Below are 17,584 nucleotides of genomic sequence, written 5' to 3'. Positions count from 1 at the left end.
TTTTGCGAGGGAGTGAGAGCACAGGGGAGGTGCAGAGAGAGACAGACAGAGGATCCGAAGCGGGCTCTGCACGGACAGCAGAGAGCCCCGTGTGGGGGCTCGAACTCCTAAGCGATGAGATTGTGACCTGAGCTGAAGTCGGAAGCTTAACCGACGGAGCCACCCAGGCGCCCTGAGGTCTGTGTGCTTTAACAAAAAGGGAGCGTGTCATGAACAGGCCAATGGGTTCGATCTTCCCACCGATACTGCCCTTCACAGCCTAATCCACCGGGCCCGAGGGAAGCCAGCCTCGCAAAGGTGACGGAAACTGTCAGACTGGTTCCAGATTAGGCCTGTAATTAGAAAACTCCTGGCCACAGCCTTGAATAGAGACGTGGCTGCTGTTGTGTGTGCTCTTCATGTGGTGCCACTTTTCTCCTTGGTGTCCCAGTCATTCCCAGGCCTCAGACGTGCTGCTGAAAAGACACGCCAACCCTTTGAGGCCACCGGGGCAGCAGGAAGGCGCTAACTGGTCTCCAGAGTCCTGAAACTGGTTGCTAGTATGCTTCCGCAGCACCTCAGTTACTCCCCGGGAACGACTTGGGCATATGAAATATGTGACTCATTACCTAATCCTCACAAATACCTCTATAAGATAGAGGCACGCTAATTTGTCACGCTCAAGACAGTTAGCACAGTCAAATCTCAACTTGAAAGTAATTAGGTGTGTGCCTGGGGTGGGGCGGGTGAGGGGGAGCCTTCAATGCTCCGATTTATTGAAGACTGCAGAGTCTACAGTAATTGTAAAAGAAAGATTTGTATTTTATAAATAGATAGGTAAATAATAAGAAAGCATGTGTGTTATAATGGTATGCCACTGTGGGTATACAAATAGCAAGGATGAAAGACCTGGGCCCTCTGTTTCAAAGTGTTTATTCAGGGGCGCCTGGGGGGGCTCAGTCGGTTAGGTGTCCGACTTCGGCTCAAGCCATGATCTCGCGGTTCGTGAGTTCGAGCCCCGCATCAGCCTCTGTGTTGATGGCTCAGAGCCTGGAGCCTGCTTCAGATTCTGTCTCCCTCTCTCTCTGCCCCTCCTCTGCTCATGCTTTATCGCTCTCTCTTTCTCTCTCTCAAATAAATAAATAAATAAATAAACATTTAAAAAAAAGTGTTCAGTAAGAATCTCAATCGAGGCCTGGATCACTCGATATTTCAAATTAACTCCAAAATAAGGAGGATTTACTCTTTTGGGTTGGTCTAAATGCTAGCTCTCTGTCATTCTGTAAAATGTTAAATGATATGAGCCTATATATCGCCTCCCCTCCTCCCTTATAAAGGTCTTCAAATACGAAGAACATTGGTCCATGGGCCTTTCGGTGTTTTACCAATTTATCCCCTAATGCTGGGATGAGATCATTCTGCTTAGAATCTCACCTCAGCTGCGGTACACAAATGGGAAGCTGCTGCTTGGTCACGCGTAGAGGTGGCTGACGTTTCCCGAGCTGGTGAGTCCCACCGATTCCATGTGCGTGATACTCACTTTATGGTTTGGGCCTTGTGTTTTCATTTACCACTGCTTCTTATAGAAAAGCGGGCCCTGGTTCCAGTCGGTCTTGAGTCCCAGGAACCCAAGCTGCTGAAGGAACATGGCGCTCACGCTCAGGTCACTGAACTCTGGGGTCACCATGCGTCTGACACTGTGCTAAGCACTCAACGTACATCGTCTCACACGGTCCCCACAGCGGCTCTGCGACTTTCCGCTTTGCAGAGGAGAAAAACACAGGCATGTGACAGCCAGGAAGCCGTGCCAGAGGTCACCCCACACAGTAAGCAAGGACGCCGGGCTTTTATTGATGGTGCCTGAGCAGCAAATCTAGCGTGGCCCAGCATCGAGTCCCTCATTGTTCGAGACTTGGATAAAAGCACTGATAAGTATCAGCCTCAGACTTTCCCCCCGAATCTGTTTACTTTGTCATTAAAAGAAAAAAAGAAAGAGAGAGAGAGAGAGAAAGAGAAAGAAAGAAAGAAAGAAAGAGAAAGAGAGAGAGAGAGAGAGAAAGAAAGAAAGATCGATCAGTGTGTGTTGTTCCCCCTGGACCAGGTCACTGTGGTTGGTGGGCATTCTAGCTCTTTCTCTCGACTCCACAAAGAAAGCAAATATCTTGCCTCAGGACACCAGGGCTGGTAGAATGGCTCCGATGAGGGAGAATGTGGGAGGCTATTTAAAACAAAAGATAACTGTGAAAAAGAGCCTACACCTAGGGAATCTTCTCAGCTGACCATGATTTCACCTTCTTCCCTCATGTGGTGATCCTAAGCTCTGCCCTGCACCCCAGCCCAGCCCTGAGAGCTGGAGGAAGAGGAAAGCCTGTCCCCAAGCCTGGGACACAATCGCCCCATGCCCACCACCTCCCTCTGGGGCCTAGAAATATTGCTGAAGAAAAAGAAAAAAACAGGGCACCTGGGTGGCTCAGTTGGTTAAGTGTCCAACTTCGGCCCAGGTCATGATCTGTGGTTCGTGAGTTTGAGCCCCGTGTCAGGCTCTGGGCTGCCAGCTCAGAGCCTGGAGCCTGCTTCAGATTCTGTGTCTCCCTCTCTCTCTGCCCCTCCCCCACTTGCTCTCTGTCTCTTTTTCTCTCGCAAACATTAAAAAATATATATATACACGGACCATCCCACCACGTTAACCCCAGCCACCAGTTTGGTCAGCAGAAAAGGAAGGGACCTCCCGCCCCCCAGCACCGGCCAGGTGAGGTCTCCCCCCCCCAGGGTAACGTTCCCCAAAGTGTTTACATTTGCCCCTGTGGCTGGGCAGCGCAAACGGACGCTGACGGTATTTTATAAGCTCAGAAGAGGAAGCTGTTACTCCACAAAAAGCCCACGTCTGTAAGTTGGTCACTCGACCCTGTCTGTCTGAGCAGCTGCTTCATTTTGTCCCCCTGCATCTGTGTAAGGGTGTCTGTGGGTACGATGCCTCCCTGCCTCTCTCTGCTTTACCCTTTGTGCCCTTCCCCCTCCCCGTTCTCTCTCTCCAAAGGACGAGAACGGGACTCCTTCACCGCTGGCCACCGTAAACGTGTGCCCCTGCTCCTGTTTCCGAAGTGGCTCAACCGGAAAGGCTCCCCACACCCCCAGCCCTGCCTTCACCTTTAGCCCATCTTTCCACCTGTCACCTGTCTGTAGTGGGCTGAATCGCAGCGCCCCTGAATGCACTCGCAGCTCGGGCCCTGTGACATGATTTGGAATTGGGTCTTTGTAGACGTAGTTGGTGAAGGATGGAGATGAGGTCTTCCTGGATTAGGGTGGACCCTTAATCCAGTGACTGGTGTCCTTACAATACAAGGAGAGGATGGAGAGAGACCCCGGAGGAGGCGTCCGTGGAAGGCAGAGGTTGGGACTGTTGTGAAGCAGCCGCAAGGCCCTGTGGCCAGTAGGACGCTGGAAGAGACAAGGAAGGATTCCCCTCTAGAGTCTTCAGAGGGAGCACGGCCCCACCTTGATCTGGGACTCCTAGCCTCCCGAGCTGTGAGCGAATACGTTTTTGTTGATCGAAGCTGCCTAGTTTGTGCTTATTTGTTATGGTGGCTTTAGAAACAAATATACTATCTGTCTGCAATCTGTCATCTGTCACCTTTGTTCTCTTCCCTGGACTTTACACCGTTGCCAGGTAAACTCTTCTTTAAAGCTGTGGTTCTTGACCCTGGCAGTTCAAACCCAGGCCTGGGTCCCACCCCCAGATTTTCTGATACACTCGGTGTGGGGTGTGGCTCAGGCAGTGGTAGTTCCTTAAAGCTCTCAAGTGATTCTAGCGGGCGGTTAAAAAATTCCTGCTGCTGAGGGGCACCTGGGTGGCTCAGCAGGTTAAGCGTCGCACTTGCTCAGGTCACGATCTCACGGTTTGTGGGTGTGAGCCCCACATCGGGCTCTGTGCTGACAGCTCGGAGTCCGGGGCCTGCTTCGAATTTCTGTGTCTCCTTTTCTCTCTAACCCTCCCCCACTCACACAAGCTCCATCTCTCTCAAAAATAAATAATATACATTTAAAAAAATTTTCAAACAATTCCTGCTGTAGAGCAAGGAAACTTTTTTGTTCCCCTGTTCCGAAATCTCCAACGGCTGTCTTCCCACGAAACGTAAGGAGGATACAAGGGCGCCTGGGTGGCTCAGTCGGCTGAGCGTCTGACTCTCGGTTTCAGCCACGGCATGACCTCACGGTTTGTGAGTTTGAGCCCCGCGTCGGCCCTGTGCTGACGACGCGGAGTCTGCTTGGGATTCTCTCTCGAGACTTCCATGGTGGTAATTACAGTGGCCGATGCAAAGTCACCGTGGTGTGCTGGTTATCAGCAAGCTACAACAAGGGGGAAATCCGAGACCACTAGAGGCCAACCCTGCAGGAGGAGTGACCTCTCATCCTGGGGAAGGCACCCTCAGAAAATCAGCGGACTTGCTGACATACTGTCTGATCCGCAGGGTAATGTCTGGTCGTTCTTGAGCGGCTCCTCGTCCAAAGACCTCACCTCACTGCTCCCGCCACGCTTTTCAGCTACCAAATGTTTCCCGGGTGCATTAGTTTCCAGTTGCTGCTGAAGCAAATTACCCCAAATTGAGCAGCTTAGAGTAACACGGATTTATGCTCCATTTTCTGTTCGCTAATGTTCTGGAGGTCGGACATCTGGAATGGGTCTGCAGGGCTGGCTCTTTCTGGAAGCTCTAGCAGAGGATTCCTCGCCTTTGCCAGCTTTTAGAAGCTGGCTTTGCTTGTGGCTTGCGGCCCCTTCCTCTACCTCCAAAGACCTTCTCTCCTCTCTGACCTCTGCTTCTGTCCCTACATCGCCTCTGGCTCTGACGGTCCTTCCTGTCTCCTTCTTATAAGGGCCTCTGTGATTATGCTGGACCCATCCAGATAATCCGGGGTGATCTCCCCCCGAATCCTCAACTTAATCCTATCTGCCAAGCCCCTTTTACTGTGTAAGGAAACATATCCACAGGCTTCCTTTTCTAGGCATTAGGATACGAACATCTTTGGGGCAGGGGGCTTATTCAGCCTGCCACACCAAGGGAGAGAGTATTTTTGAAATTTCCTGCTGAAGTTGCGGTGTTTGCTTCAGACCGCAGCCCTGCCCACATCCCTAAGATACGACGACCCTTCTGGAATTTCACCCTGAGCACCGTATCCTCCAGAGACGCTCTGCCCATGACTGAATATACAATCTACTTCCTTTTCTTGTGTTCCCAGTTTGTCAAAAAGCATAAAGATAAATAATACTCCTCTGATCATCTATAAAGAGGTGGGAAACAAAAACCCATCATGTTAAAAATAAGTGGTTTTGATGTTGTCATTTGTCAAATGGTGACATTATGCCATCGCCCTGGCTCAGCAGAAGCAGCAGCAAATGGGCAGGAAGCTGACACCGGGGCTGGCCCGAGAAGGGCACTGTGCATATGTTACGGGACAAGTTGTCCGAGTAAAGAACATGAATGAGAGTCTTCTGCTCCCCCAGGGGCTGCAAACACCTGTCCCCGCTCCTGCCTAGAAAGTAGCTCAGCAGGAAGGAGCACATGCACACCCCGTCCCTCGAGCTCGGCTACCCTAGAACACGTGCTTCTGGTGTCCACAAAGCCATCGTAAGTCATAAGCAAAGGCTCTGAGTATGGGCGCACTAGCGAGCAGAATCTTCCTTCCTTCCTCTTGCAGAGACGCTCGGAAATCCTCCATAAAAAGGACCAGCAGCACGTCCTCCCAAGTTTGACCTCTCAAGAGCAAGTTTAGGTACTGTACAAGCCTCGTGGCTTAGCGAGCCTTGACTCGCTCATAGGCTGCTGGAGCTACCACAGTCCTCTTGCCCATAAACTAAAATGTAAACTCCAATAACACCTGTGACTTACTAGGCACAGTCGTCTTCTGGAAACAGACAATCCCACACCGACTTCAGCCATAGTTCCGTCTACCACGGTCTCTGACATGGATTCCAATGGATGCTTTTTGAGAAAGCAGGATAATTTTTACACCAGAGATGTTTTCCTTTAACCCAAGGAATGCACACTCAATACTCTATCACGTTAATGATCCATTATGGATTTATGATTCGTGAATTAATCTAACATCATCTTACATTGTCTTGACATGTTGACTTTATTGAAGTCCTAGGAAATAAAGTTCTTCTATCCCTTCAAGTGCCCCTGTATTGAGTGTGACATCAAATGCCACCCGGATTCTTTGCGTTGCGTCCAAGGATCTACTGAGTATCGTTAAGATACTTCAGGTTAAAGATACTTCAGGTTAAACATAAGCTTGGTGCCCATAAACTGGTGGTTTCTACCAAAACTCCTGGGGTCTCAAGAGGTCCTTTGGCCTGGAATGTTTTCCTGAACCTAGGGCCAGACATGAGAGACACCTTTAGTGTTTCCCTGAGATTGGCATTGTCTCTAGGGAGCAGACACTTTTGCACGGGTTAGCTGCTGTGAGCGACATAAGAATGAAAGGCATCGGGTTCTCAACGGGTTTGTAATCTAGCAAGAGAGATCAAACTAAGATTTAGGAAAGAGTGAACACAAAAAACTTCCTACCTCCCAGCCTCAGGCTTCTCTTCTGGCAAATGAGGGGATTCAAATAGATCCCTAATAATTGCATCCCTACCCCAGAGCTTATAAAATGTTTTCATATTTTTCTTGACTGTTGTCCAACAACCTTACAAGGTCGGGATTCCATAGGTGAGGAAAGGGACTAAGACGTTAAGCTACTCAACTGAGGTTCACCAACGGGTGGCGCCATGGACTTGACCCAGGTAGGAAGGTCTCCAATTCTCCCACCGTGATGCAAAAGACAGTGAACCACTCTAGGGAACTGGATTCTGTGATTCTGGATTGGTATCACAACATTCTGTTGATTCTGAGTGCTGTGTGTGCAGTGTTCCCTGTGGGTGTTTACTATAATGACTAGAAATCATGCAAAAGCAGCTGCCTTTCAAAAAGATGGAATCAGGGGCACCTGGGTGGCTCAGTCGGGTGAGCGTCTGACTTCCGCTCAGGTCATGACCTCATGGTAACGAGAGTTCGAGTCCCGCATCGGGCTCTGTGCTGAAAGCTTGGAGCCTGGACCCTGCTTCCGATCCTGTGTCTCCCTCTCTCTCTGCCCCTCCCCCACTCGCCCTCTCTCTCTCAAAAATAAATGGTAAACATTAAAAAAGAAGACAAAACAAATAAAATGGATTTACTCCAAGGGATTATTCGATTTAGAAAAAAAAAAAAAGGTGGAATTAACCTGTGGTTGACTACAAGGAACTAACCCAGATGTGTCTTTTCAAAGTCAAAACCCATGTGGTCCAAAGAAGGTTCTAGAGTACTTTCTGTTTTCCATGTACGTATACAGATTGGGCTAATCACCTACAAGCCAATAGCAGAAGGTCTTTCTGTGAAAGACAACTGGAGATTGTTGCGCTTTGGTGTGGGTAACGGGGGGCTTGAGGAATGTGAAGGACCTTCCTATCACCCATGTGAAGGTTTCACCCTGTCAGTGTTGGAAAGCCTGTCCTCATCTTGGTCATCCTCCCTGCACTTAAATGGGAGAAGGACAACGTCCTCTTCTCCCACGTTTCTGCAGGCTCCAGGTTTCAGCAGCAACAAAGTCTAGATGCTTCTCTGCTCAGCGAACAGCCCTGGCACCGGTCCAGAGGGCTACCTGCTCTGTGCGGAGGGAAGCAGGAGCGTGGGTGGGCAGGAAAAGCGAGGTCAGCTTTCAGAACAGTCAGCCGTGTCTGCTGAGCTGGCTATCCTGTGAGCTGCAGAATATTTATGGCAGGGAGATGTCCGTAATGGGAGACACTCAGTCTGGCCAGACGCCGATCGCCTAGCCCAGGGCATCAGGATGACACAGTCATGACACGGGGGCACCGATTCACAGCCAGGCACCAAATCTCTTTATCCCAGACAGATTCCCTTTGATCCCTTTATCGACTAGGCCGAAATGCACGAATTAGCCTGTTCCAGAGTCGGAAAGAAGCATTCGAATTTACCCAGGAAATTCTCAAGTCGGTGGCTTGTGTGAATCATCCTTGCATCGGCCTCGCCCACGGGCTGGACTGTGAGCCCTCCTGTGCGCTCTCTCACCCCGCACTCACCTCCCCGGCTGACACTGGGTGGTTCACCCGCCCGACCCCGTAAAGACCACGGGACCGGAACCTGGGGTTCTAGCCCAACGCGGGAGCCCCACCGACACCTAGCACAGTGTCCAGCACTTGGTTAGAGCTTAATAAACATCTGTGATGGGGCAGGACATTCTTTTTCAGCAGACACGGAAGAAGAGGAGGAGCAACACTAATCAGGCACAAGTAAAAAAAAAAAAAATCATCAAAAATCCTTAATCTTGCTTTCAAGCAGCATCTTTACCCTGCCCACCCACCCCATACAAACTTTCCTAACACTTTAACTATTTTCTAGGAAAGCACCAAGGCCCAATCCCTCATCCTTGCTCATTAGTGCTGTGCAGCAGCTGAATCTTCTAACTAGCACCTGATATATGTCACAAGTGCTCTGGGGCCCAGGAAGGTGTAACATGAGTCGTCTGTGTAACATGAGTACGTGCCTCACACAACTCAGGGTGTGTTGAAAATACGACCTGAGTACAAGAATGTGCACCCGAGCATTTTATTTATAGTAGCGAAAACTGAAACTCTAATAATTTGTGCTTGGGTATATAAATTAGGCCACACTCAAATAATGGATCATATTTATATAATGGCATACTATGCTACCATTAAGGATCCTATTCTAGAAAAAAATATATAATGGCATGGGAAAATGCACCCAGTAATATTAAGCGAAAAGCAGATCACAGAATTAAACATAATCACAATTGTATAAATTGGGCTTGTATAAAATCCTGGAAGGAAACATACCCAACAGTTATATAGTCCATTTCTGGGTGATGTTGGTTTTTAGTCTTATTTATACTTGTTTGTATTTTTTGTATGTTATTTTATAGGAAACATAATACTTTTTTATTAGTTTTCAACATAATATATTTAAAATCTCTAACAGAAAAGGTATGTTACTCAACAGCGGAAAGAGGCTACTCTGTTCCCGCCTTCCATGGTTATGTTCAAGCGTTAGATGATAAAGCCCCATCCAGGGGGCCGCTGGCTCAGCATCAGATTTTTATACTCACAATCCAGAAAATTCCACCCCAAAGTAAAGTGGCAGGTAGGTCCCTGCAGGTCAACACAGGAGTGATTTTCTTTGGTATGTCAGGTCTGGAAAGGAGCCATATCTGGGAAAGATGTTGATGGGACACTGCTCTGGGGTAAAGCTGGGGGAAAGTTAGAAGTGGCAAGCCAGTGCTGGCTCCGTCCCCAACTGTGTGGCCGCAGGTCATTTGATTTCTCTATGCATTGTGTTCCCCGTCTATAAAGGAAGATCTAACATCCATCCTGCCCGCTCACAGGTCTACTGTGAGGTTAAATAAAATGATGTGCGCCCCGTATTTTGCAAACTACAAAGCACCCAGTAAATGGCAGTCTGGGGATCCAAGAATGCTCACTTCTTAAGATAAGGATCCAGGCTCCCCACTTTCCTTCAAGATATCAAGACAAGCCATCTATACTCCCTCTTCCACTCTAGAAAAGTCACCAGGAATTTGATCAGCCACATTTAACGCATTTTATGTTCCCCCGTACCTTTGCCCCACGTAACAAAACCATACTGTGTTCTCTCAACTTGTTTCTTTTTTTTTCCCCTGGGAACATGGTCAGATTGGCTTTCCCTGCCTCTGCTGAGGGAAGGTGAGGCCAAAAGCCTGGATTCTTGCCACTGGAATGTGGACGAAGTTACCTATGTCCCTTCCAGGCTGGGTCCCTCAAGTCTCCCCATGAGATTCTCCACAATCTCTCTCTTCCCTCATTCCTTGGCTGCTTGTACAAGATCTAGTGTCAGACTCTGAGGCCCCTGGAAGATGGTGACATGGAAACGAGTGGAAGGCCAGGCACCAAACACCCGATACAACAGGGCCATGAGTAAGAAATAACCTGGGATCATTTGTTACACCAGTGAGATCTCCTGACTAATACACTCTGTGACCATGGCCACCCCTCCAATCCACAGGGACTTCAATGCTTTCTGCTGCTTGCCACATGACTGATGCAGGGGACACAGAGAACACATATGGCAAACCCAACCCTCATCCAACAGAAAACTCACCCAAGAAAAGTTAAGACAATTTTTTAAGATTCCTTGGCAGATTTAGGACCTGCTTCCTTAATTTCTATAGGGAAACTCGGGAGTATGTGCTAATTTAAACAACTGAAAAAGAGAAAATAAGAAAACGGAAAGACACTTGGTAACCTAATCCCAACCGTATTTAAAGTGAGTTGCAGACAGAAAAGGGTTATGGTCCAACAAGGCAGAAGGGGTTAGGAAGGGAGTCTACACCTTTTTTAGAGGGTCCAGACATTGGAAGCAGAGCGCTACCATGGATCACTGGCCCCTCATATGTTTCATCTTTATTTAGCAATGGCCAGTGGGGGGCCACATGGAAACATTGGGCTCTGAGTTGGGGAGTCCCCAGAAGGAAAAGAGCAAAGACAGGAAGTGCAACCCACTTCTCTGCATGGACTCCAACCAACCCTATTCTAACTTGCCCAGAGGCTACTTACCTGGTATGGGTACAGGGTGACCCCGTTGGTTCTCGACAGGGACCAGGTGCCATCCAGGTACTGGTGAGCCTGAATGGCCACTGAGTTGAGGATGTTCCCATTGCTGGGACTGGTGGCCATCTGAAGGCTGACCTTGGCCTGGTGGGTTGGGGACCCACTCTTCTTCTCGGCCCCGTTGCTGACCCCGAGGCTGTTGGGTTTGCTGCTGTGCTTGTTGGTGACGAAAGCCGTGTAGTTGGGGGAGGCGTAGGAGGCAGGCACAAAGGCCCAATCTCTGGGCTGCTGCAGCCCACCCATGTGCCGGGACCCCACCAGGGTGGGCATGTTGGAGAGGGCTGGGGGCGAGCCGGGCGAGCCATCGTAATGCTCACTGCCAGCTGCCTGTTCCAAGGTCACCACCATCTGGATGGCCTCCTGCTTCAGCTGGTTCAGGTGTGTGGCACAAATGTCACAGCGGTTGTCCTTGTCATTCCATGCCTTCCGGATGGTGTTGGGGACCTGGAGCTTGTCGTGAATCACGGCCGAGAAAGCAGGGTCCTGGAGAGCACACAAGCAAAACAAAACAGGAGAACCTGTAACTCAAAGCTGGTACGTGCAATTCAGATGTCTGGCTTAGGAGTTAACCCCTAGATGTATTCAGAGTCTGACTGTCTGATAGACCTCCAACAGACGTGAGCAGCCGGGCTGGCAGAAAAGCCTCTAGTGCACAAACACCTTTGATACATAGGCGATTATTATGGTGGAGACATTAGGAATAATTAAAAAAAAAAAAAGATTTCTAAGCATCCTCCTCACCAGGATGGCCAAAGAACATTCCAGATTCTTCTCCACGTGTCCACTGAAGAATTACAGGGAGTGAGGGGTGAGTGCCGTCAGCCCCGACTGATGCACGTGGTCCCCCACAGGCCATGGAACGCTGGTGATTGATGGAGATTCTATTCTAAGAAAGTCTTGGCCTCATTAGTGCTGTGTGCTTAGTGCCATTGGAAGGAAACCAAACCGAACAGATTCCAGACCAGAAGCCCAGCAGCCCCTGCAGATTCCCCGTTGACCATCTGCTCCGTGGCAAGCTGGATACACGTGTCTGATATCCTCACCAATTCAAAGAAAAATACCTCCATGACAAGCAGTCCAAGACACCTGTCCCCACAAGCATCGTCTAAAACTACTATTCAAAACTCTTTAGCTCAGAAACCCTTGCCTAAAACAAATCAGGGGGTGTCTGGGTGGCTCAGTCGGTTGAGTGTCTGACTCTTGATGGCCACTCAGGTCATGATCTCACGGTTCGTGAGATCGAGCACCACACTGAGCTCTGTGCTGACAGCACGGAGCCTGCTTGGGATTCTCTCTCTCTCCCTCTCCCTCTCCGCCCCTCTCCTACTGGCACACATACACGCTCTCTCTCTCTCTCTCTCTCAAAACAAATAAAAGTTTAAAAGAAATCAGAAAAAGAAGTTAATGAGGATGATTTCTTTCATTCACTTTATGTTCATTTTTATAGGAAAACAGGATTTCGCAGAGAAATAAGCATGAGGGGTATTAACCGTTTACCAGAATATTTGAGTTCTAATTCCAGTTCTGCTACTAACTAGCCGTGTGACTTTGGACAAGCTAATTGGCCTCACCGAGCCCCTCGTCTGTCACCAGAGGCCATGGCCGGTCCTTGCCGTAAGATCCTTTCAGCTCCGTGACTCTGGTCGTGGAGAAATCGGGACAAGAGAGGTATGGTACGTGTATATACAGACGGAGCCATATGTCATTTTGGGGGCCTGACTGAACTTTTGAGATCCAAAATTTGCTGCAAATAATTGATGAGGCTCATTTTCCTCTAGGACATTAGAAGAAAAGTCTGCCCTTCTGAAACTTACTGTCTGGTTTCATGGGAAAGGGGGGGGGCCCTCAGGATTGAATGGGGCTTGATGAGCTGTGGGTAAAAGAGGCAGTTGGGGGGGGGGGCGCCTGGGTGGGCAGGAAGAAAGATCGGCGGTGGGAGAGATGTTCTTAATTACGATCTGTCTTGATTATGTGCTATAGCGTTTTGTTTTCCCTGTTTAACTACCCTGAATAGCTCCTCAGCAGGCGCTGATTAACTGATTAATAAATCAAGAGGCCCCTTTACACGGCAGCAGCAAGGGGTGGCTCAGGAGGCAGAAACTCAAGACAGTCACCTAAAATGATGGGAAATAATAAGAGGTCAAGGTTGATCGAGTCCGGTTGACAAAGTGCTACGAGCCATATGAGACCTGCCTGGTGGCATCCTTCCCGGTGACAGCTGCTCTGTCCAGAGTCAGATCACAACTCCGAGCATGTGGGACCCCCGGTGGGCTAAAGGACTCCTCAGGGACCATTCTGGAGCAGGCTGTCACTTCGGTGTTCAGATAAGGAAACTGAGCTCCAAAAAGGTTAGTAGCTTGGACTACACCCAGACGCCTCAAACCCTAGGTCGTGCTTTTCAGAGCCGAAGAGTCATATTCACCGATGGACTCATGGGGTGTTTTGCAGTTTTCACCTCGCTCATCTAGGCAATAGTCATTTATTCAAAAGAAATTTATTTGAGCCCCCATCTGTGCCCAGACACAGGTTCCTGCTTTTTCATACAACATTACAAAATGAGCATTTTCCCTTATCAATACATGTCATTTGAAAATGTGATTTTTTAATGACCAGGCCGTATTTTATCCTTTTGTTGTTTCAAGGTCATTTATTTATCCCCACGTTCTACTACGTAACCAGAGACAGCGTAAGAAATCAGAGACGGGCATTCAAAAGCAACCCGCAACCCATATAGCTCATGCTTTCAAGATGCCAAACTATTTGGTTTCAGGAAGCCTCAAAGGAAGGGCTGATTTAGAACGTTTGTGTTAATCCAATCATCAGGAAGAGGCGTCACAGTGCGGAGGCAGATAGAAGTCCGGTCCCGTCTGCACTTCTAGATCCCTATAGAATCTAGATTTAAGTCTGACATCTGCAGCTCAGGCGGGGGGTCACATCCATGCTCCAGAAATGGCATAAGCCTGCTTCTGGGGGATCCTTTCTCCTTCTCTTCTTGTTTTGTTTTGTTTTTCAATATTTATTTTGAGAGAGAGAGAGAGAGAGAAAGAGAGTGTGTGTGTGCGCGCGCGCGTACGTGAGCGGGGAGGGACAGAGAGAATCCCAAGCAGGCTCCACGAGGTCAGCACAGAGCCCGATGCGGGGCACGATCTCATGAACCGCGAGATCATGACCCGAGCTCGACAGACTAAGCCACCCAGGTGCCCCCTTCTTGGTTTTTACTGCCCTCCCTTGAAGCAGTACCGTCTTCACTCAGCTCACTGCTGTTTTGCCGTTCAACGTCTAACGTTTAACAAAGAACATCCGTTGGCCAGGCCCTGCGCTAGGTTGGGGACCTCAGGATGCGTGAAAACAATTCCTGTCTCCCGCAAGTTCACAGTCCAGGGGACCTTCCTGGTTCCTGGATGCCACGACCCTTTGCTGCCACCTCCAGTCCAGGACCAATCAACACACATGGGACCCACGGAATTTCAGCGCGCCCCACCTGGTTCCAGAGGCGTCAACAAAACCAGCCGTGAGTGCTGCAGCAAAGCCCTCTATCAGTACAATGCACATGACCACAGACACCCAGAAGCAGCAAAGAGCCTCTGCTGTCTCCTCCGGAGGAAAGCTGAGATCGACTCTTCAACGAGATACAATTGCTGGCTGATGTCAGAGGCATTCCCTAAATTAAGCCACCCTTGATCTGAAACCCTATGCGGGTGCTTATCAGCAAAAGGCCTCAGTTAGTTGGGGAGCCTGGGTGGCTCAGTCACTTAAGCGTCTAACTCCTGATTTTGGCTCAGGTCATGATCTCACAGTTGAGAAATGGAGCCCCACGTTGAGCTCTGTGCTGACAAGCGGGGAGCCTGCTTGAAATTCTCTCTATCTCTGCCCTCCCCCCACCTGTGCTCTCTCTCTCTCAAAATAAATAAGCAAACATTTTTTTTAAAAAGCCCCAATTAGTCAAGAGATATAGCTTGTGGAAACTAAAACCCTTTGCAAGGGTTTGTCCATACATTATAAATATTTTAGCGCAACTCAAAACTTCAAAGGGGAATGGTCAACAGACACGGCTTTCTGTACGCGCTGGGGAAAAGATGCTGCTCGGGGGAGAGGAGTCCTAAACAGGAAGAAAAGAGAAAAGGAGGCTTCAGAGCCATGGAAGGCTCACACATGCCAATCTTTTCTGTCACGAGCACAAAAAGGTTTGCAGTGGCCCCGGGAGATGAGCTACGGCAGCGCCCTTGGGGTCAGCTTGCGCCCGAAGAAACCTGGACCCCGGGAAGGAATGAATTAAGCCCCACAGTCTGGCTTGCTGCCTAGCCCCTGGGTTTCAAAGACATTCCTACATCTAGTCCTCGTTCACCCTGTGAGCTCGGGAAACAATCGCCTGGGAACAGCGGGAACCCTGCACAAGCTGAATCTCTATCTTGAACGTCCTAATTTTCACTTCAGCACGTACGAAAAGTAGGCTATTGGTATTTGGGCGACATTCGCATCCTCACCTTTGAAGGTGAAGGTTCGGTGCCCCAAACATCCTCATCTTTCAAAAATAGTAACAAAATGATTTCTCCTGCACATCTGCCATGGGGAGGAATTCAAGAAAACACTTGGGCGACTGGTAACGTTCCTTAGGAGGAGGGTTAGGGCAAATACGTGCCCAACTTCTCACTGCCAGAAAGGAACACAGAAAACTCTGGAAGATGGTTCTCCAACCCCTTTACAGCTCTACTTCTTCTAGGGGCGTTTTGGGAAAAGAGGCGTCCTAACACATCCCCTAAGCATGTCTTAGACTGATGACTTTCTTTAGGTTGACCTCCCCACTGTCTTCTGGTAGACTGATCTAAAAAATTATGATGAAATCTTCCCCAGGCAATGGCATCCAAGCCCATGGCTTCAATAGCCATCTATATCCTGGTGACTGGGAATTCTCTCTTTTTGTCTCTGCTGGTCTTTCTCCTGAACTCCAAAGCCCTTATGTCCCATACCCCCCTGGAAAACATCACCCCAATAAATGCTCTTCAAACTGACAATTCAAACTTAATTTTATTGGGCCTTAAACGTACTCTTATTCCAACAATCACTATCAAAGTTTACACAGCATCCTTATCCATTCAGGCATCCAGGCCAGAAATCTAGAACCTTCCTTGTCTCCCCCTTTCCCCTCCAATCCAACCGCCAAATGTAGAAGGTACTTTCTGAGAGCCCTTTCTTTACAGTGCCTCTGTTCATGTCCACTGTCATGATAAAGCTGTAAACACTTCTCACACCACCACGGTCTCCCTGATTCTAGCCTTGACCTCAACCCACCTCCCCCCAAGACGATTTTACTAGAAGGCAGATCCAATGGTGTCATTATCCTGCTATCCTAGACCTGCATTCCAGGAGCGATCTTACTTCTGTAGTTTCTATTTGGAGAACTACTTCTCTGCTAGACTGTCAGGTCCCTGAGGGGAAATATTCTTTCTTTCCATCTTTAATCCCTCCGTGGCTCAAACAGTGCTTACTTCACGGTAATGGCTGGACAGGTATTTGTGAATTACGTAAACGAATGAAAGAATTCAACCAAAGCAAAAACAGTCAAGTAACAAAGTTGAGCTGGGTCCATGTTTCGTTTATTTTGTCTAAGTGAGCCAGTTGCCTATTATACGATTATCATGACACAAACCCTTCCAAATCTAAGGTTATTAGAGCTCCCCAACCGTATTTGTTCTAGCTGGCTGAAGAACCTAATGTGTGCCAACCATAACCCAGATGCCGTCCTTCTCCCTGGCTTGTCCTTAAACTATTCGAATATATTCTCTATTCTCTTACCTCAACACGAGATCTATGACTCTTTCTCCTAATTTCCCAGAAAAGTCATGTTTATTTGCAAAAGGTTTTGGGTTTGGGGGTTTGTTTTGGGGAGTTTTTGTTTTTGTTTTTGTTTAACCATCAGGCCGACTCACTGGCAACAAGAGAAACCTACCCTGGTACAGGTGGGCTGGACCCCCAGCAAGCAAGCAACATACTCACTGTCCAAGCGCACAGCTGCTAATGAGGGCATAGATCGTGGAGCGAGGGTGGGAACGTGCGAACTACTGCCCAAGCAGGCCATTTGCTCATGGCCCTCACTTCTTCCCGCCCCATTTCATCTTCTGCTCAGCCATAAACACTAATGCCACTTTTGAGGACGAGGTTGTCGTTTTTCTCCTTGTAATTTTAGCCAAAAGGATACTTTGACCGTGTTCCTCCAAAGCCTCTGGGTCTGGGAGGGAGGCAGCAGCTGGAGTCAGTGTCCAGCATGTGTCATACAAATTCCTGTTGATGTTTGCTTCTGGTTTATTATTCTAGAGGCCTCTGGAGACAAGCGCGTCAGGATTGAAGTCGTTCTTCAAAGGCACTTTGTTTCTACTTTGTTCCTAAACTTTCTTCCTCCATAAACGCCATCCCACGAGGCCCGGGATGGCGGGCAGGACTCTGAGAATGCCGTGTTTTGATCCCCACTGCAGGCGGCTTCCCAAAAGATCAATGGAATTCACCTTCACACTCCTTACAATCTTTGCAGCGAACGTCTGCTTTCCCGCCTCCTCCCCACCTCCCAACACCTTCCTCAGCAGTGTTCTTTCCTTCTCAAGAATCCCAGTGTTCTGCTTAGCAGTTCTATCCCCAAAGGCAGGTGTCAATGTCAACGCTGCTCTTTTTGGAACGGAAACAGCAAAACGGAAGGTTTGCAAAACAACAGACAGCAGACCTCAGGCGCATCTGAACCAAGAATATGAACTCCCTCCTTCCTGGCTCCACATTCGAATATCTGGACCCAGACGTCTCTCCAAGAAGTAGTATTTTATTTTTGCTTAATTTAATTTAATTTAATTTAACTTTATCTCATCTCATCTCATCTCATCTCATCTCATCTCATCTCATCTCATCTCATCTTTGCCTCAG

At 48.7% G+C, this 17,584-nt stretch overlaps 1 protein-coding gene across 2 annotated transcripts in view; it reads right to left on the bottom strand.

The window, feature by feature from the left end:
- Positions 1-17,584, bottom strand: part of KIF26B (kinesin family member 26B) — a 469,574-nt gene that overhangs the window by 288,869 nt on the left and 163,121 nt on the right. For both annotated transcript variants that reach the window (XM_053209472.1, XM_053209473.1), the window contains one exon: positions 10,625-11,161. In XM_053209472.1, the coding sequence (XP_053065447.1) occupies positions 10,625-11,161 (537 nt within the window). The remainder of the gene's footprint in view (positions 1-10,624; positions 11,162-17,584) is intronic.

Source organism: Acinonyx jubatus, chromosome E4 (assembly GCF_027475565.1).
Source record: "Acinonyx jubatus isolate Ajub_Pintada_27869175 chromosome E4, VMU_Ajub_asm_v1.0, whole genome shotgun sequence".
Classification (NCBI taxonomy): domain Eukaryota; kingdom Metazoa; phylum Chordata; class Mammalia; order Carnivora; family Felidae; genus Acinonyx; species Acinonyx jubatus.
The sequence above is the reverse complement of the archived record's forward strand: the minus strand, read 5'-3'. Positions and strand labels throughout refer to the sequence as shown.